The sequence below is a fragment of the Gnatocerus cornutus genome, chromosome 6, assembly GCF_029298725.1.
Source record: "Gnatocerus cornutus isolate USDA-ARS CGAHR chromosome 6, icGnaCorn1.1, whole genome shotgun sequence".
Taxonomy (NCBI): domain Eukaryota; kingdom Metazoa; phylum Arthropoda; class Insecta; order Coleoptera; family Tenebrionidae; genus Gnatocerus; species Gnatocerus cornutus.
In genome coordinates this window covers 13,478,151-13,500,292 of record NC_142238.1, presented here as the reverse complement: position 1 = coordinate 13,500,292, position 22,142 = coordinate 13,478,151, and the positions used below count along the sequence as shown (strand labels likewise).

The 22,142-nt window shown below is 36.4% G+C and overlaps 2 protein-coding genes across 4 annotated transcripts in view; both read right to left on the bottom strand.

The window, feature by feature from the left end:
- Window positions 1-22,142, bottom strand: part of gogo (thrombospondin-1 like protein golden goal) — a 64,920-nt gene that overhangs the window by 30,359 nt on the left and 12,419 nt on the right. For all 3 annotated transcript variants that reach the window (XM_088038280.1, XM_088038281.1, XM_088038282.1), the window contains exon 2: window positions 5,616-5,818. In XM_088038280.1, the coding sequence (XP_087894406.1) occupies window positions 5,616-5,718 (103 nt within the window). In that variant the 5' untranslated portion in view covers window positions 5,719-5,818. The remainder of the gene's footprint in view (window positions 1-5,615; window positions 5,819-22,142) is intronic.
- LOC148173136 (uncharacterized) lies at window positions 7,927-8,599 on the bottom strand. Its single transcript, XM_088039245.1, has one exon. The coding sequence runs from the start codon at window positions 8,557-8,559 to the stop codon at window positions 7,993-7,995; it is 567 nt and encodes a 188-aa protein (XP_087895371.1). The 5' UTR covers window positions 8,560-8,599; the 3' UTR covers window positions 7,927-7,992.

Genomic DNA, 22,142 nt, shown 5'->3' with positions numbered 1-22,142 from the left:
CAACATTGCAAGAAACTGGCTTCGGTTTAAACTATGTATTAGCAATTCAGATTGTTACGTGCCAACGGTGGTCGAGTGCTTCTGACATAGAGATTTGGTTTACGCTAGAATGGTCGATTAAATAACCGTCTTCGTGTTTTAATTATTTCTTGGGTGTTGTAAATTTCTTTGGTGTGGCCGATGCAGATTAAACTTAGGGAATGTTTACGTTGAAACCTTTCCCGCTCGAATTTATCTGGAATCGTCGAAGGATATAAACGAGCTCGATTCTACAAGAGGATGAACTGAATAATGGAATGTCAAAAGTGGCACGCATCCTTGTTAAAAAAGGCTTTAAGCCTATCCATTCCAAGAAACTCTATCCGGTTTCACCAAGATTTTCATCATGGGAAAATTTTTCCAACATCTCATCGCTCTGAATTAAAAAACGTCAATCGATAAATCGTTCAAAGTAAAAACCACATTCGCATTCACGTCGTCGGATATTTTCACAGGACGTGCCAAAGTGCTTCCGTCAACTGTTATTAGCCGGTTTTTGTACATTTCTATACAATTTATATAAGAAAAGCCGAGCTCGAGTGTAAATCCATTTAAAGGATTGACCCATTCTGTTTGGCTTCCATCCAGATTTCTATACTCTTACGCCCTTGAATGGGAGCAGTATTGATGCTTGCTTTAATTCACGTGTAGGTTTTTCAGCTGGAAATTTCTTTTGTGCCAGTTTTATGGCACTTGGTGCGCTCGATTGACTTTATTGCCAGATCACCAAGTCGACACCTTCTGACTTTTCACGCGTTAATGACGCTTTAAATATTAAACCTGTGGCGGAGCTGTTTCAGACAAATCAGAATAAATGACCCACGACCTACGAAACTTTGATGGAGTTTGTAGCGAGCGCAAAACTATTTTCTCGAAAACCGTAAATACGTCAGAGGCTGGACAAGTTTTATGGACCACCATAAAATCTCATACTCTCTCATGCCGCATAGATAATAGCAAGTCTCATTAAAAGTTCCTGGCGAAAAGCAACACTTTCCGAGAGATAAGAGCTTACTTTAATTAATTTTTAAGATAGTTTACATTTGTACAATGTTGGTGGATGCGCCGGGTTAATTTTAAATATAATAATTATTTTCAATTATTAACTATTTTTATATTTTGTTTTTTGTGTTAATAGGTCTAAAACGGCTTAATATCCTCTTATAAACGACGTCTTGTTTCTGAAGCTAAAACAAAGCTCAGACAAGATAAAGGCACTTCTAAAAATACCGAATCGATATCACTTCATGTCCATCTGGAGGACCTGACAAAAAATTCGCAACTTGCCCTCAGTTTTTCCCCTACATAAAAGGAAGCCATCTCACAAAAAATTAGCTTTATGATCAGCACTTCCACCAGAAATCACACCTAGGGAAGCGGAAAAAGAGCGCGTGAAAAACACTGATGAGTAAACAGGAAGACAACGTGGAGAAAGACGTAAAAGCGCCCTTTCTTACAAGAAAATCGCTAGATTTAGCGGATAATCCTCACAGTTATTAATGCTATAATTACGTGGCGGTGTTTTTCATTCAACAAAAAAAAGAGACTTATTTATATAATTAATTGAATTGCGGGAGAGTGAGTATGCAAACATTGATTATTTACAAAATTTAACAGAAAAAACAACTTTTCCAAGAAAATTCCAAGCGCGAATAAATGCCCTAGTTATTCAAGAGCCACTCTGAAAGAAAAATAACAGACGCTGACACTTAAGACTGCTCATAAATATCCAACATACGAAATTTTATTAAGGGAATCTATTTTAACTACGTAGTTAGCACTGTCGTAAATTTTGACAATGTGTCGGAGCTGATTAGACACTAACTGCGGCGTAACTTAGGAACTGCACTATGAGCTCATTTACGGTGAAAGTACACGGTTCGATTGAATTATTGTTATTTATGTTGTGCTGATAATTTAGGGGTGTTCTAATTGCCGGCCTAATTCTGCGTGTATTGTAATGCAGAAAGTGTAATAAAGTACGGTTTGAAATTTATGGGGTTGTTTCAAATGAATTTATGAAAGTTGGAATCCCAGATGCTAATGCAATTTAATTTACAACCAGAGTTAGAATAAGAATGTCATTTCAATTTCTATAGAGAAACTATACGCCGTTGGTGACAAACGGAATAAACTCGAGACTGGGCATTAACGTTATTCCGTTATCGCTTTCCGAACTTTTTTCTTTTTATTCTTAAAACTTTTTCACTCCGAGCAAAGTGAATTTCATAACGTTCTAAACAAAGTTATGATGTACCGTATTTAGAACAGTTTTATAGGGATTTAGTTCCGGAAAAAACGAAATATTCGTTGTATTTTGTTCGTAAGATTGATTGTATTTCTCTAATTAATTTTGATGCCCATTACTATCAGAATTTAATCCAAAATAAATTGCAAATTTTGTTCGCAATTTAATAAATCAGCTCTGAATGTTTGACGAATAGGCAGATTCTATTTGTTGGAGCTAATTTTTCCGTTTTCAGCTAATTGAGTGTAACATTATTAATACTAATTAGAGGTACGTATGCAAAATCCATTATCCAAAAATATCCATATCTGCCTAATTAAAATACAAACAAATCGTTCCATGTCCAATTTATTTTGCTAAATAAAAGTTTCCAAATGTTGCAAACGTCTAGACGCTCGTTCTCGATTAAAAAATTAACCGTCTAACTGAGAAACGTAGCGTTCTCGTAGCTTTTTAACTACTCCGTTTATTCGATGCATTTAATAAATAACTCTAATTTTGTTAACGCCACACTAAAAATTTATATTTCTGCATTGCGCTATAGAAATAAAGCACACCAACGTGACGTGGTAACGCGTCCCCAAAAAGCAATTCTCTTAATGGTAATGCAAGGATGTACAAGAAGCTCTTCATAATAAAAATAAATAGGATAAAATCGTGTACAGGAAAAAGGAGTGTAGCTCATTGTCTTCCCGGCAATAACGAGAACTTTTTTGTACTCGTACTTTATTAAAATACAAACAAAAAGGTTTCTTATCAAGTGATTAGAAAGAAGTGGCAGCGAAAATGTAGACAAGACATCGAAAGGGGAACTTAATGATCCGGGAAAGTGAGAGTGGTGGAGGGATAATGGCGACGTGGTCAATGGGCCTGATGCCTTGGTCATCCATGCATTTTACAACAGCAATTTGGTGATGCCGATGGGATTGGGTTCGATATGAGTTAAAAATAAATCAGTTTAATGGATTAGGAGCACGAAAAATTGGTCAAGAATAAATTAGATCCGCACCCAAATTTGATCTCAAGGATCAAAGCTATTCTAACTAAGGAATCGCTAATTAAAATTGGCAATAACTGGATAAAATTCCCCTGTAATCGCGCTCAATACAGAATTGCAGTTTGTGAAAGCTATTACGCAGTGGGTATATCATGGTCTATGTTTAGCTTGTGTAAGCTCAAGCTCTCTCCATGTCTCATATGTTTGCGTTGTTTAGTAGAGGCTGTTAATTGGATTGAATCTACCTCATAAACTGCACTTAACCGTAGCAACTCAACTAATCTCCCTTTATAAGATGAAACAGAATCAGTAAATCAGTGTCGAAAACGGCTCCTATTATCTCAACATGCACCTGTACAATATCGTTAGCTCTGCTGGAATTATCCAGAGGCTAAGTTGACGAAGTGCGGCTGTTTGCATTAAACCGACCTTTGTTCAATTAACAGCAGCAAGTTATAGACTTTGCAAAGTCAGCAACTAAGGAAATTATTGTTGAAAAGGGGAGGTATTGTAATCGGACAAGTCTGCAAAGTCGCTGGGGTACAATTGGCACTTCATACTAGATCTCGATCCTAAGATCTCTAGGGACACTTCTTTGCTTGTCTTTTTGCAAGCTTTTGTTTTGGACACAATACCGTCGAGGCGACGACAGAAGTACAAAAGATAACGACAAGATTTTTTGTCATTCGACAGTAATAAAAAGAACGAAAAGTAATTATTGACCCCGGTAGAGGTGGGTCAAGGTTCGGAGGATTAGGGCAAAGATTAATTTTCTGATGTATTGTTTGGAACGGATTTTGGATATGAATTAGTCAGGAGGCTTTTGTGTTTTATGGAGAACGATATTTGGGGAACAATCAACTTGAAACCGACGTTTTGAAAGACCGGAATAATTCATTTCCGCGTTTTGAAAATGCTGAAAGTTCAACTTGACACACATTCCCAGTTTTGCAAAATTTCGCAAATGGTGGATGCGCCGGGACAAGTTTTCTATTCCAGTTTGCATCTAATTTCATTAAGCTTTATTTATTCAATTTTTGCCTCTATTGTCCGTGGCTAGAAAAGACGCACCCTAATTACGCCTGTCTTTGTTCTGAAATAGGTCGAGGTGGCCTAATCCGCTTTTGGTAAAATTTATTAAATAGTGTAATTCCTCACCTACGCCTCTTTGCATTACCCTCTTCAATTTCCATTCTAAAAACTGTCGCACCCCCGATTAAAATTATCATTTCTGTCCACTCTGTTCCCATTCTAATTTCAGTTGAACAAACAAAAACGGATTAGACCGGGAGATCCACGTCGGTTAAACACCGTTGAAATTTGTCACTCGAAGCGCAAAACGGACTGGAAACTGCAGTAAACACACCATTCGGTTAGCTGAAGTGCTTCCAGCCATTGTGTTATTATTTGTACATATTCGGGGGTAGATAACACAGAGGGAAGTTCGACGTCCAACCGGGATGATATATCTACACTCTCCTTTTTGTGCGACTTCATATGTGAATTATCTACGCGCCATCTTCATAATAAAGGCGATAACGCCATTGTCTCTCTTTGTAGTAGACAACATTTATTGTGTTGCACTGATCCGGTTTAGAATGTGTGCGAGATTTTTTCCAGAAGAAATTCATCATAGTACTATTTGATTGATGAGGTCTTGCAGAATGCGTATTTTTACTGTGAAAAATGTGCCGAGTGGCTTTTATAAACTCGGATTTGGCAAATTATTTCAGATAGGAAGATTGATATAGTTTGGCCCAAAAAATTGATATTGTTATGATAGGCAAATTTAACGTGTTCTCGGTTTGCTATGTGTCAGGAGCTTGATGGAAATGCAGTCGCTATCAAAATTACACGATGTAATCCGGGTTAGATTACCATAAATAAAACTATGGCATCAAGTAGAGACAATTTATTGAACCACGCTCACACTTAATAAATTTGCTCGGAAACGGGGGTAGAGAGGGTTGAAAAACAGTATTGACTCTCTCCTGCTAATCAAATAAACGTGCTAATCTTAATTAATTAGTCTTGTCGTAATAAAAATTGCGTTGATTAATAAACGAAAGTATGCAAAATCCAAAAATCTCCCAGTGCAGCTGCACAGGATAAATTCCGGAAAAATTCATTTCAACTGGTTTTAAAATACCTCTTCATGATATATTTTAATTAAAGCTACTTTTACTGTAATTAGAATGTAAACTGAGGAAAAACATTGTTGCTTTGTGAAAACCGACCCGCATCACACAATCCCGCGCCGCGGTGTTATTTATTTACTAAAAGATTCCAGTTGTCAAGATATTTGATAAGCCTTTGAAGTACAATTTTTACCTGCAAGTCTCATCAGATGAAAAACCAAGAGGAACAGTGGGAAATTCATCAAAGCACGACGGCGACGGTGTGCGATTTTCTTCATATCCGCCTTCTGAATCATTCACCATTTTGTAGAATTTTTTGGTACGTGCATCCAACCGCTGCAAATTCGTAATCTAGTTCTTGCTTGTGTGGTGATCCTGAGGGCCCATCGATCGGACCTGAAACAAAGATTTCCTGTTAATAAACGTTGCGAATGATAGATGGTTTAAAATTAAGATACAAATCAGTTCATGTTACAGTGGTTGCAGAAACTGCTATCAAAGCCAAGAATTAATCACTTGTGTTTTTGCAGAATTTATTGCACTTTTACGAGCTTAACGAGTTTGTAGCCATTATTTACACTACAGCGATTTCCTGTTGGCTCTGCTGGTGATACAAATCAAGTACTCTAATTCATTAATGATGAATGCAGGAGTCGGTGGAGCAGGATTAAATCCGGGAACATCAATACCATTAAAACTAGTTAAAGTGACTAAATTAAAATTTGAAATTTGTGTGCTCGATTTCAATGGAGGTGGCTTTGTTAACTCTGTTACTGTTATTTCTCTACGATTTTTATTTACTTAAATATGACTTATACTCTCAAAGAAAAACAGAAACAAGAGTATTCGTTACAAAGAATTTTATTTTTGTCTCATTTTTCATTCGGCATCTTTTGAATAATTCTACCAGTGTTTGTTAACTTTCACCAGCTTGAATTGATGTTTTCTTGTAATAAATAGATTGTCTACCGAATTCGCACAAATCTTTAAGCTGTTGGGAATCTCATCTCGATCAAAACTGTCATAAAGTAAGTTTCCGCAGTAAAAGCGTGATATTTTCCAACACTTCACTTTTTGCAGCTACCACCGTCTGTCTACGCCTAAAAAACCATCTGGTGAATAAAACTCTTTCCGACAGTCACAAGAGAGACCTGTTGCCGTAAATTTCGTTTATACCCTGGGAGTTTTTCGAGGCGAATTTCCTTTGTCGTAATGAATTTGACATGGAATACCGTAAATATTGATCTCGACATCAGGAACAGGAGTCGACCAGACAGGACGGCATTTAAACGCCCCCGACGGTGGTCGTTGGCTCCCTGCCGACACCCCAATCTCTATTACGCGGCCGGCAAATTGCAGGTTTTATGGCTTCATCTTGCACCCTCACCTTTATACTCTATCTTTCACCTTGCGTCCGGATCGTGTTGCCATGCCATCTATCGTAAAACTTCTTGCAAGCGGAATTACTAGATACTTTTTCCTAGGATTCACCCCAATTTTATTGTTTAATTAAAAGGGAAAGGGGTGTACAAAATGATCGATTTTCATACTAAAGAACAGTTGCACAAAAAGATGTGCAAAATCATTTTTGAACAATTACAAAAAGCTAACTAATTAATGTTTGAATAGGCGCCTTTTAATTAAAAATGAACAATATAAACTTTGTTTTGCTCTTCTCAAACGCAAATACTTCCTCATCTAGTGCATACAAGTTCGTTAGAGCTTCGTCGTGCAACAAACAATTTTTTTACTTCAATTAATTTAATGAGATTGTTACTCGAAAAATATTATTTTAGTTACACAAAATAAAATATTCGACGACCAATCGCATGATTAATCACATCTTTTTTTCGCTCCAAATGGCTTTTTTCGATAGATTACAATTCGAGGAAACCTCGACCTTAATGACTCTAGCTCCAATTTGTTTGATGTTTTATGCCCAAGTCGGCGTACAAAGCGCCTGATTTTGATACAGACGCTTCAATTATTTTTCCGGAAAATAATGAGAAGTTCTCCGGAATTCCAACTGTATGTCAATTACACTTGAAGCAAAGTAAATCTTGGCAAAACTTTGATATTACACGAGGATAGCAAAATTGGAAATAGGGGACGCGCTTTTATCGTAATGATTTACTGTATTGGGTGAAACACAGGAAAAACGCTGGGAGATGGAATTACATGTGAGGGATGAATTTACGCAAAAGCGGAGGAAAATGAATTAGACGTGATTTAGGGAAGTTAATCCGATTAAAATGTGGTGAACGCGTGGTTTAATCATGGGTGACAGTTTAAATTAGAGTTGGGTCAAAAAACGGAAAAATCAAATGGGAATTTAAGATTTTTTTGATTTGAACTTCCGACTTTAGCGGATTCTGTCTAGACATCCTAAGGTTTCCCTTTTAGTGCACATTGAAATATTTTCCTGTGAATAAATTGGTAGGTTTTCAACGTACTTTCCTCGTTTTCGTCGTTAAAATTGTTGCTTTCTTCAAAATTAAACGAGCTCTCTCATGTTCATATTTTATTTATCTTCATCCACTTTATAACGAATAAATAAGAGAAACTTTTAATTAAACCTGTAACTGTTTGAAAACGAGGGTCCTAGGATCATAAGTGTAGATAGGCTCCCGAATCGGCTCGACATCTTCGTACTTCAATTGGGCACTATAAGCCATATTTGCCACATCATCTTTGGTCATATAAACAACCCTCTGCAATAACCCAGTCGGATGATAGATATAATAAATTCCTTGTTGGGAAACCGCTGAGTTCTCCTCCAATTTCTCATTTTCCTTCACTTCATTCTCATTGAGTTGTTCTGCTTCCTGGACACTTTCTGTAGTTGTAGGCGCTTCGGTTGTAGTAGTCTCTTGAGCCTCCGTCGTCGTAGCTTGTGGCGGTCCGTATTCCGAAGCCGGCGGTCCATAAGTTGGAGGAGGGCCATAAGTTTGTGGTGGCGGACTGAATTCCTGTCGTGGCAACTGTTGGCGAGCTGGAAGGATCAATGGGGGACCAGAAGGTCTCCAACCGCGTGGTTGGTACGGACCGTCTTGTTCCCGAGCCTCGACGTTGAAACGAGGACTCCAGCGGTCGGCGTAAGCGGTGGTAAGAACAAGAGCCACTATGAAGATATACATGTTGGTATGTTGGTATGTTGGTATGTGAAGAGTTCGAAGAACACTGATTGCTGTTATGTCCAAGATGGTATTTATAGGGGTTTTGGGGATTGATTATTCATAATTTGCCAAGTTTCGGATGACATTGGCCTGGAAATGTTTCATAGAGGCATATCTTGGCACGGCTTCAATACAAGAACGAGATGTCACGTAAAGGATGAGGTGTTCTCATGAATTATAAATGCTGCGACAATACTTGGTGTAGTATTTTTCTCGGAATGCATAACAATTAATATCGATCGCACGTTGATAAAAAAAATGGCAAATTCAGCTATAAGAACTGTACCAATTCCCACCTGTCAAAATAGAGCAAATCTGATACAATTTTTAAGAAACATTCTCCATTGAAAAATAGTCGATTTACTTTTTTCTTTGCGTTCGCGGATTTCTGATTTCCTCCGGGACGTCTCAACTCTAGATACCCAGGTGCATCATTGAACTGTCTGACTACGCAGTAATTCGGTATTTATTTATGTTCCTCATGTTTATGAAACAACAAAATTCAATTCCATTAGGACGAAGATCAATATTTCCACCCCTGAAGTGTCGATAAGCTCGGACAGGCTATTAACTTATTTTGTTGAATTTTTTTCCTCGTACATCACTGACCTTCTCTTTGTCTGCAGAGTTTACACGAACTTTAGGAGCACAACATTTTACCGTTTTCAGCATCATTAAGCGCTCTTAAAGGTTTGTTTAAGCGCAGCAGATTGTTGAAGAGCATCAACATTGTTTGGATGAATGATTGTGAATATTTAAGCAGGCAAACATTTTTCGGTTGTTTACCAAAAGCTCTATTTTCTTATAAATTATTCATTTTCTAATTCATACAGGACCTGTATAATTTCTCGATTAAAATATAACAAAAATTCGAAAGATGTTCGCAATTACCGTGCCTGCGCTAAAAACAGAGAAAGCGGGAATTGAGCAAAATAGCACCACTTGCATGGTAATGGCTTTTCCACCATGGAAAGTAAATGTACCAAGAGATTTATATAACGCACTTTAATTGATTGTTTTATCCAAATTTTGACTTGCAAAGACGTCTCATTTTGCCAAAAATAAAACCAGATGTGATGCCTCTCATCGCACTTTACAAAAATTTACATAAAAGTAGACATTGACCTGACGTGTTTGGTGTCCAAATCAAAGAACTATAACTTTGTATTCCGTCCATGTCACACGTTACACCTTTTCGGTGTAATTTATCGACTCAAACAGTGGGAAATTATGCAACTCAGATAAACAATCGATCATTGGGTCAATGCCGTAATATGTTTCTCGACTAAAAAATAATATCAATCTCAATGAAAAATCCTCGCTTTTCGGTATAAATATCAAAAACGCGCCTCTTCCCTCAGTGCATCATTAGCAATGAAATTCGCTGTAATTGCTTGTGTTTTTCTCTGTGGAGTTGCGGCATCCCCGCAATGGCCCATTTATACTTCACAATACGCTTCTGTTTATTACCAACCAGAAAAAGATGTCCCTCAAAATTCCAACGCGTCTGAAACTCCTGAAATAACAACCGAACGTGAATCTGAACAAATTAAAGGTCGGGAAAACGATGAGGTTCAAGATAAATTGACTCAAGCCGAAGAGGAGGAAGCTGTTTATTATATTTATCATCCCTCAGGACTCCTCCAAAGGGTTGTTTATCTGGGTAGGGACGATACGCAGGACACAGCGGCGGCGTATACAGCACAGTTTAAGTATGAAGACGTGGAACCCATAAAGGAGCCTATTTTTACCTACGATCCCGAAACGTTTGTCTTGCATCAGTTGCAGCGATAAGTGATTTTTTTGTTGTTAAAGTTATATTGTGGGCGTAGAATTTCCATAAAGTTTCAACTAAGTTCGGTTACAAATTTCCGGTATTTTGGTCACTAAAGCTGTCTCTTTTGTCAGTGGTTAATTTCTGTATGAACTTTGTCCAAGCAGAATGGTGAAATGAATGAGCATATCTGTTGGATTTTAGCAAAGCAAGAACACTGTGTTAGTTGTAATGTATTAACTGTAATTTTATAGTTCCGTTTCATCCGAACGTGCACTAAAATATTCAGACGGTATTTTATTGATCGTTTGGCCGCTGCAATAAAAAAGGTAAAACTGTGAATATTTTACTTTTTTCAGAACAATAAAAGTAATGTAGACCTTATTCACATTTTCAGCAACACTATACTTTATATTCCCTCGGAATTGAAAACTGTCATTGGTATTTTACTACCACTTTAAACGGCACATATTAGAGCGCTCCAAACGTCGTAAATCATCACCATCGTTGACAATTGAAAGAAATCAGAGCGATGTACCTAGTAGGAAACAGATCGACATCTCGTGAAAAATGGAATTCTGTTACCACACCTCTTCAGGTGAAAAATCTAGAATTTATACCCTAATTGCCCACATTTTGCATATTCTCGCTGCACTCTACTTTCCCCTACGTCTTTTAAATATTTACACGAGATAGGCCACGAATGGCGCAATCTACTCGTGTTCTTTGTTACGTAAAGTTATATGCTTGAAACCGGAAATTCCCTTGCGACTCAGCACTCTGCAGGATGACAGTAAACGCAGCAGTGCATTTGCAAGTGAGTCCAGCAGGACAACCCTTGTCACAACGGCCCATTATCCCAGTTAAACCCATTTTGCAAGCAACAAATTAAATCATCTCGTTTAAGTCTAATTGAAAACTGAAAAAGCTGCGATGCGAGCTTAAGATCGTTGATTTATTGCAAGCTGGGTTCATTCGTTTTCGGCGCAAAGTGTTCTTTAGCTTGTAAACAAATTAGTTAAGTAGCTGAGAATAGAAGCTTTCGCAATTAGAGGAGCTTTAGGCGACGTCATATGCTTTCACAACGCCATCATTTGCACAGATGGGTGTTAAAAAGCTCCACGTTTCATTTGGTTCGTTCGTAATTACTTACAGTTTTATCCTCATTAAAATGCGTCGCTATACTGAGCATTAGGCGTTCCTATTGAAATTGTTGCATGACGAGGATTATGCTAAAGGAAACCATTTTTAAATACACATCAAGTTTCAGCAAGAATTAACAAACGTGATGACGTGAAAGTTTCAAATTAAAAACTTTGTTTGAATTTTCGGATCCCAAAAACTTTAAAATTAATCTCGAGATTATTGAAATTTGAATTCAATCGAAGATCTTTAAGATGAGGTGAATTTATTAGGAGCTCCACCTGTTCAGAAACTAATTCGGGAAAATACGCTCGGAAGGTAAACACATTTACGGATTTTAATTACTAACAAAAATTTTAAGAAGACGAGGAACAAATTACTTTTCCAATTTTTTCAACTAAAGAGTTGTAAATAATAAATTAATGCAAATAAATATTGTAATGTTTTAATTAAAAGACAAGTCTCATTTGCTTTTTATTTCTCAGCTCAACTAATCACAAAATGAGCTCGACAAACATTGGACTAGAAAAATATTCATTAAATGTAAACGATATTTATTCTGTGGAGGTAGATTTAACGATTCATTCATATTTCGCGTGCTATAATAGGTGACCAAGCTGTGTTCAATCAATACTAGCATTCATAAAAAAATCTATTTAAAAAGTCTTCAGCGGTGTCGTATTATTGTCCTCATATCTTGCCTTGCCTGCGGTAATTTGAAGAAACGATGCAAATATTAATATCCAACAGGTGATGGAATTGTCATTCCAGAACGTTCAGTCCCATTTCCATACTCATTCACTAAATTTAATAACTATTTATTTCCGGAGCTATAATTTTACAATGACAGATTCGTTAAATGAAACTCCAGTTTGTATGTAAAACAAAAACTGAATAAAACAACGCCCTTTATTATCTCTCTCATCTCGTATTTCCTAGATTCTCAATTACAACGAACGTGAAATGTTCGTGACCTGTCAGACATAAAAATTATAAATTCTCGTTATCACATATTTTCCCCACGTAGCACCCTGAAAATATTCTAAGAATATTAAAACTAGCAGCCCCGTCGTTAAGGTCGTTTCTTGAAAAACTCAGTCAATAAAGCAAAATCGAAGGCATTGGTATGTCCGTAAACCAATTTCACGCACCATTTCCTCAAAAATAATCTCATATTCTGGTAATAGAATTCCTCTTTTTCTTCCATTTCTGCCGAGAAAGAGTACCTGTAATCGAGCAAGGTGTTCCAACCCCTCGACGTAATTTCCCCCCGATTATGCTACACTTGTTCTTTCCCCCAGTTACGGTTCAAGACGGCAATTTTATTCGAGGGCTGTCCGTTGTAAATTTCGTTGTATCTCCGTGTAATTGCACTAAACTGATTGAATTATCGGTCGTTGATAAATACGAGCCGGGTATTTAATTGAACGCTGATAAAAGTCTGACGATAATTGTTTTTGTTGCCGACCGAAAATTATGGGAAACGGGCAATGCTCAGCAGACTGGAAGGGGCAGATCTGCAAATGTAGTGCCTCGAATGTTGATTCATGCTGAAATATTCGCTTCAAATTATTATATTTTCAATTTCGAAAATGCAAAAATAGACGAACCAAAAGAGTCTGTGATAGTTTTTTTTTTCAACGCCTCTTTATAAACTCCAGTAAAATAAGATTAATTTCTTATTTTCATGCAATCCATAAATTTTATTCTCCTTTTATGACTGCTTCACATTTTTGCTAAAATTCGAATTTATTACCCACAAAACGCCACCTTCATAAAACTCCACAGAAATATTCGTATAAAAGTCCTTTTATTTGAATTTATAGGAAAGTGAGTGGTTGTTAAAATTAATTTTAAAAATCCTGGATAATACCGGACTTTGTCACAACTTTTAAATAACAAAAATCCGAGCTTCAATGTGATCACAACTTTCAAGTCACAAACTTTATTATCAGAAACTCAGTAAAAATATGTACAAAAACAATTTAAGCTTGCAATGGCGTCAACACCAGCGTTTTAGGGTCGTACGTAAAAATAGGCGCCTTGATCGGCTCCACGTCTTCATATTTCACCTGAGCGGTGTAGGCGCTATTCTTGGAGTCCTTCTTCGTAGAGTAAACCACCTTCTGCAGCTGCCCTGTAGGGTGATAAATATAATAAACTCCTCGCTCTCCACCCTTCGTCAATCTTCCTCTTGAGCGCCCGGTGGTGTTGACCGGCTCTGAGTTTTCTTCAGTGGTTGTCGGTAGTTCAGTCGTGGTGTTTTCATCTTGAGCCGCCGTGGTGGTTTCTTGAGCTGGAGGTCCGTATTCTTCAGGTGGAGGACCGTATTCTTGCATCGGTTGTTCTGTAGGAGGTCCGTAAATAGTGTGGGGCACAACTTGTCTTTGGAACTTGGGGCTAAACCTCGGTTTAACCGCAGAGACTGCACTGAGGCAAACGAAGGCAGCTACCACGAATTTCATGTTGGTTTGACTGATGCTGTCTGAGTAATTACGAGGTCTTTTATACTTGCAGTTATGAAAATATGAAGAGTTTCATCACAGTGTCTGCCAAAAATCGAATGTAATACCATCGGCTAAGGCAGCAGTGGAGGCCAAGTCGCGTCTTGAATTCTAATCCGTTCGGTATTGTGTTATTAATTTATGCGACATCCATTTCATTTTCGGTGATTAAATAAAAGCTGACAGGTTGCTAATCGTTAATTTTACTTAGCGGGGAATTCGGTTAATTTCGAATTTGCATGAAAATTGTGTAGCTCCTTTAAGTTTGGAACGTTTGTCTCGGTAATATTCCTATTTGCATTCAAAATATACGCGTGTTCTATTGTTTTATGCAATGTAGCTGAATTCCACGATGGAAATCTAATTTAATATTGTCTAACATCGGTGTTATGGCATGGTTCAAGAACAATTATGTATTACTACAAGATGCTTGTATAATCTAGATCTAATATTAGACGTAGACTTGAGAACAATAAGCAGGAACAGTTGCGTTGAGTGACATTCAAGAATAGGAAGTGTCGATTTGGGAATAAACGGTTTGCGGTGGCGAAGAGGCCTTTAACAGAATGAGCTCTCACGTCAGATGCATCTCAAAATTGATGCACCACCCAAAACCCCGCTTGGTCGAAACTTCTAAGACCCTCCAATGCATCATCCCGCCAATATTCACATGGCGAATTATTAATATGCCCATAATTTATAACGCGTCGTCATAAATCCACAAGGAGCGTTCCATCTGACACAAACTAGAACACGATGAGGTTTTCGACATGCAGGTTAGTGGTCTGAGCGGTTTCAGGCGTTACATAGACTCCCAGTGCTTGAGGGCTGCGACGTTAAAGCCTCAATTACACCCTCAATATTAATTATTGCCGGCATATATACAATGTAACGGTCCGATGGACCCTTCTGTCGAAAGTTGATGCAAACTAAGCTGCCTCATTAGTTCATTATAGAACCGAAAACTTGCTTCGGTTTCATGTTACACTAGATAAACCGCAAAGGGTGCATCGGGAGATTTTAATAATTTAACAAGGGAATTTCGCGTGAAACTAAATTTGCTCGATGAGCTTTTAACCGGAATGTGCTCACCTGTACGGCTAGTTATGCAAATGCTTTTTAATAATCGTTAGTGCGTCTTGAGAATGGACCGGTAAACGTGTAAATTTGAGAGTGGAGATAGCAGGAAGCCCCACACCTGATGTCGTTAATACTGCCATATCAGATCACATTTAATTACAGATAATCCGGTTAATGGACTTTGTTTTTACTACAGCAAGATATTGTACTGTAGTCTGTTGATTAAATTTAGTGGTGGTGGTGTTGGTTTAAGTTTATTGGTGTACACGGAGATATTCGAAAATTAATTAATATACACAAGCGATGAATTATCTCTAATCGCATTAATGAGAATCGAACTGTACAACTGAAGCAATAAGAATCGAATCATCAAACATGTATGCTAATTTGTGCTATTATCTGCTCGTTAACCAAGGGAATGTCCAACTAAAACCATTTCGAAATTGTTGATTTTGCTGCAGTTTTGAAAGCCCCTATAAAATTTAAAAGAAATCATCGAAAGCTCAACATATTTTATTAAGGGGCACAACTTGTGTGAAATCGATTATTTTTTGCATGTTTTGATAGTCTTTGTGGTCTCGACCCAAATTAACGTTCTCAAGCGCCATTAAAAAAACACTTATTTTGCGCACTTAATACAAAAATAACTATTTCTTAGACGGTCACACAAATTGCACCCCTTAAAACTGTCAGAAAAAAAATCGTACTCCCAGAACGTCGTCCTACTAGAACAAAAAAAACACAAATTTTTATATACAACCAGTAATACGTTATTGAAATGGAAATTTTTGTTTAGTTTGCATAAAGTCCGTTTTTTTATTAAAAAACCACCAACATCGCACTCTCCCACCACTTTACAACCGGCAACGTCGTCAATGGTGACTTTTTGGTGATAAAATCAAATAGGTTAGCAGCTTAATTGACAATTTGATTACACAAAACGGCCTTCCAGGCTGTGCCGAGTCTTTTCACTATTAAATCATTTGATTTGCAATCCAACAGGCTGTAAAAGAAACGTGTTTAACGGAAACACTGCGTAATTTTCAGAAATGTCAAAAAATTGACAACTATTTTCTCACCAAAAATCTCCCTAGGCAACGTTGCCGGTTGTAATGCAGGGGAAGATTGCGGTGTTGGTGGTTTTAAAAAAAAAAAACGGACTTTACCTATTCCTCGCCAAGATTAATAACACTGTGCTAGCTGCAAAATGCAACAAGCTGGGCACTTGGTGGGTCAAACACAGCCGCATACGCTGAATCCAATAATATGAATTTTATTTAAAAGTTAGCTCGCATTTGCGAATAATTTAAGTTTGACAATTTTTAACACTAGACCCAATCAAAACGCAATTTTTAAAATTTATTGACTATTTATTGAACTTAAATAATAGAAAATCAATGCCACACACATAAACTAACAAAATTGTTAGCACACAACTATTTAGATTCAAGGAGGTAAATCGGCTTTACTAAAAGTTTTTGCAGAAAACAGATTTCTCTTAGTTTTTGTTTTTTTTTGTCATCTGCAATTCATTAAATGCATTTCCTTTTGGGTTTAATGCTTCTTAAGCATTTTTAATATTTTTTTTACAATTCCTAGTTTGATGTAAAGCTGTGGTAATCAAATTTTTTCGATAGGCACTTTTATTATATTGTTTTGACGCAATCTAAATTCCTTCCTTAAAGGCCAGCACATAGAGCACATATTTTTGGTATAACCCGTTTGTATACCTTTTAAAAACGCCACTACTTTTAAGTCGACACACATTTTCCACTTATGGACATTAATTCTATAATTTTGACCACCTGACCTGACCACGGAGTAGGAGGTTGGCTGAAAACTTCTAGAACGTTCACGCATCGTCTATGCAAGGTTCTCGAAGGTTTAGGAAAGCTCTAAAAGATTCCAAAAAGTCAAAATTAAAAAGCAAAAATTTTAAAACGGAAAATTTTAAAATTGCAAAATTTCGAAAACGCGAGCTAACATTCAAACACGGTAAGCACTGTTGTATTTAACATACTTAATTAAGATTTACCCCAGGGATGCCCAACCTGTTGAGGAAAAAAAGATTGCAATTCGAGCACAGTGTAATTAATCACAATAAAAAACAATTTCAGCTATAAAATACAAGGTGTTTATAAATGTTTCTAGCATCAAGGGAGGCTCTGGAATTCCTGTCGTACACCATTTTGCCGCTTTGTTTTCATAGTGAATATGACTATCTTGAAAATTATTTATAATGTTATTTACGTCAATGACGTTTCAGTTACAGTTTTGTGTTCAATTTTTTAAGTGGAAACCCACATTTGTAATGAGCGGCAAATTTCTTTGACATTTCATAGCCATCCTTGATGCTAGAAACATTTATAAACACCTTGTAGAAACAAATAGACCATAATTCATAATTCAATAAAAATGCAATAAATGAATACCAAATCATCCCTTTCATCCATAGATTACAATTTAATACAAAAAGGTTATTTTTGCAACTATACGCTGTAAATATTTTATTTGTTTATTTAACTCGAATAAAGTGCAAATCTTTTAATCTCAATATTACACAACGCAATTTGAAATATGTGCCAAATTTCGCGTTCCAAAACGCACCGTTTTCGAGAAAAAAAAATTAAAGTTTTCTGCAGAAATACCTAAGGGCCATTGAAGTGTTGAGTAAGCCAGTCAATGTCAATGTTAGTTCAGGCCATTGAAGAATTGAGAATAAAAACACAATATATTACACAAGTGGCAAAAATGTCTTTATACGAGTTCCCGTCAGTTTAGCAATAGTCGTGGAAGGGCAAAGTTGTTTTTACAGTGCCAAATTGTTCAAATTTGAATTATTTTGAGTTAGATTTTTTTATTTAGTGCCAGTGGTTTCTTTAAATGTGTCATGACGAACCTAAAGTTGGAAAAAGTGTTGTTTACAGGTGAAAGTGAATTTATTCTTGTGATGACATTGTGAATTGTCCAGAGACATTAAGGGGTCAATTTCAAGGGTGACTTGCGTTACTGCAAATCCCATTTGCAACATAGCAACGCCAATCACATTGCTCATACCTTGGCAATGGTTGCAAATTTGCGTTAACCCAGTGACTTGAAATCAACCCGTTAGTCACATTTCGTAACAACGTAAGAAATTTTTGCATTATTTCGTTTCTAATTCAAACTTCAGTTTCGTCCACAAAGCAAGTCACCTTACAAACCAGTCGAGATAAAGTTTGGCCTTTTTGAAGACCTTATTTATTTCAAAGAAATTAATTTTTTGCAATACCCAACTTTTAAATTAAACAAGCTCTAGAATTTGGGAAACACTGGCTAAATTCAGTCCCATAATCGTCTAATAACGGGTAATCCAGAGAGGTTTTGCCCCGTTCAAATTTAGATTAATCTTTGCACTTTATTAATATTGTATTACTGGTTGCCTAAAAAGTTTTATTTGCATTTCGAATTTTGTTTTCGTGTAGTGCGACTTTTTTTCTAACAATGATACTTTAAAAAAAGTTTTGCGTCTTTTAATAGTGTCTCTAAAATGTAAACGTGTTTCATGCGCTTTAGCTATAACATTTTCAACAGCTATAGCTATGCGAGGAAAAATAATTCCACAGTCATATAATTTACGCCACTGCAGATGACCTTAGTGATATGCAAATGTGTTTTAATCCACAATATTACATTTCTGTTTTGTAATTAAGCAGTTTCCCTAGATAGGTGTGAATCTTCTGCCTCTGCGCCCCCAATTATCGTAACTACCCCAAACTCAAAATTTTTACTCCGACACCAAGCAATGTTTCTTTTCCTTTTACTCCAAATTAAACTTCAACTTCCATCTTGCTTTCCTTATTTCCTTAATTACTAGCGTGCTTCTGTATTTTTCCGTTGATTTTAAAGGGTAACTGCTCAAACCGTTGCGTGTTTCCTTCATAAACGCCGGAAGTGCAGGAAAAAATCGTCGTGATTTACCGAACGCATGAAAATTTCGGTTTAGGACCAATTTCACGAAAATATTGCTAAAAGCGGCATTCTGTATTAGCGAAGAAGGAACTCATTTCGGGGGAGAATCTAAATTGCGCGTTTTCCAGGTAAGAAGCGACACAACGTGTAAAGGAACATTTAAAAAGATTTTTAGAAATTCGAACAAAAAAGTAAAGTTGTGAGAAAAGACAGCTGCTTCAACCCCTAAAAATGACGCTTTTTACCACCCTCTTCAGATACATGTTTAATTGTTTTGTCGCAACGGTAAGGGTCTAATTTGTATATAATTTCGTTTTGGACACAAAAACTTTAATTAAACAACCTCCCTCGAATGCGGTAAACCGCACCGACAAGAACTAGCTCTTAAATTAAGTAAAATAATTGCGTACTGAAACTATCACGCACTGGATCAGTTCCTTGCAAAAATTGATGCAAATGAGGGGCGGAGGGTGCTTAAATTAATTACTTTTAAACAAATGAAGTGGTTAGAAAAGGACTTCATTTGAATAAGCAATTGCTTCATTCGAAGATACAAGATTGATAATTTAGGAGTATTCAAATCGTGATGACGAGGTTGGAAAGTCTTTAGTTAGCCCGAAATGGGTTTGGGGTTGATGAAAGATTTTTTGTGATTTGTACAACGGTTTCTTTCATGGCTTGTAAATAAAAACGTGGGATAAATTACGAGTAAGAACGCGAACAAAATTAATTGAGAAGTTTTTATTCCGCTCGAAATTTTTAATAAACTGTGAAATTTACTTTAATATAACTTAACAGCACAAACTTTTGTATTTTTTAAACTTTTATATACAACCAGAAATTGATTATAAACTATAATTTCTAGTTGCATGGAAATTCTTATTTCAGACTCTATTGTCACATCAACATCAAACATTAATGAGGTTGTTGAGCGTCTGCTCGTTGTGACACTGATGTGGGTAACAAACTAGAACTCGGAAAGATACTAATCAATTTTTCAGACTATATAAGGGTATATTTAGTCATGACAAGCTAATGAAAAAAATAGCAAAAATGGCAAATTTACGACCAATAAAAGAACGTATCGTCCTTAATCTAGAAGAAATATCCGAATAAATATTTATAGAAATCCTATAAATCTCCGAAATAAAATAAACTCCAAAACGATATTACAAAAGGTAAATCGAACATGAGGTGGAGAACCAATTCCGCAAGGCAACCACAGCAATAATGGCAACAAAAGAAGTGAATTGGGCGCCAAGTCTCTGACTTGAAACTAGCAACTTATAAAATAAATAAAACTGTAGGTAACTCAAAGTTTACAATGTGATTTGCGTTGAAATAATAAACTTTTTTATTGTAGTTTCTTTACTTTATGACAACTTCTCTGTATTTCCCGTGAGCTTTAATCGATTTCTCGTAAAGCTCTCGTCGCAATTTTTATCTCTTAAACATTAGCGGTAACAATTTCGATAAAAGTCATTAGAATTAATAATTAGTGAAGAGGGGCATTTTCGAACAAAGGTAGTTAGAGGGTGGGTCAATACCATGACGTGACTTTAGCGTGACCCCGGCTATACTCTCCCCCTCGAGAAGGGAAGTAGCGCACGCCACCCTCGTGTTATCATTATTGTGATGTCTAGACCGTTTTTGTCAAAACCAACGTTTTTCTCACTATAGATGCAATTAGTTGACACGATTTGGATTTGACTCAAAATCGAGAAGCAGAGTTCCCAGCGCTAGTTATTACGGATGCAAATTAATAATATCTGAAGCTGACAGTCGCTTGGGATTAAAATAAAGAGCATGACAAATTTTCCAGGAAATTAGGTCGGCACTAATCCTTATAATACTTTTAATTTCCACCACAGTGACTGAGTAGTCGAAGCTAAAAAAGAAAACGCCTCGATTTTTATTTCTTCATTTTGTGAATGGTTAATGTCGAGTTTGCATTTCCGTCTTTTAATAATGAAAAATGTAAGGAGCCCAGAAATCAATACTGATAAATTGGTTAAGTTGAATTTAACTCAAGTTGTTTTGAGCGTACATTTCTTGAAGAAAATTCTAGAACTGAGATTGCATTCCGTCTCAAAGTGAATAATTCAATTACTTTTGTACCGGAGAAAATTTCTGGGGTGGTTTTATATCGACCACTAATTACACCGAAATTTCCTGCAATTGACACGTGTCACCCTGGATTTTTACGTGCGGCAATATAAACAAGAGCTTAGTGGTGTAATACACGTGGAAATTCCCCGAATTAAATCTGGGAAACACGGGAAATTTGATATTCAGAAGGGGCAACACTAACAATTCCTGGCACCGGTATAAACTGTCAGTGTTCGCAAAAGTATAAACTTTGAAGCACTGACTTTTCTTGAGACGCTACAGTTAACAAGAAACTGCAACGTCAAAGTCTGACTGGAAATTTTGTCAAAGAAACAATAGTATAATGAGGTTCAGCAAGTTTTATGTGCAGTAATACGCTTTCTTAGTACTGCGCTTGAACTAAAATGTAACTTCAAGAAACGACTTTCTTTGACGGTAAAAATGGAGATCACGATAACAAGTGCGGAAAATGTCAAATTTTGCACGAGTGGAAATATAAAGATTACACTTTTTCCGACGAGTTATCTTGCCAAAATTTACTGAAATTGGAACCCAAAAACCGAAAATTTCAGTGTAGCCCATGCATTACTGTCAATTTGACTAATGAAACTTCCTAAAGTCAAAAGTGGCAGTATAATAAAATAAATAAAAGGTGATTCTTTATTCTGATAAAAAAATGATTCTCTTTGATTCCCAAACTGCCCTTAGTTTCATCTATCTATTAATGAAATAATTAAATATGTTGCTGAACCTGTAGATATTGCAGACAAGCACCTGTATGCAGTTCAGTAGATATTCAAAAAAATTACAGCGATATTTGTGTTTTTTTTGGTTTGATATAAGGTAAGGCATTTTTAAATCAATTATATTTTACCTTTCGAATTATAATTTTAAAATGACCCTTGTGGTGTTTTAAAGAAATTACATTAAACTTTCAATTTTTTATAGATTCAGTTGCAACATTGCATGTGGGAAATTAATGG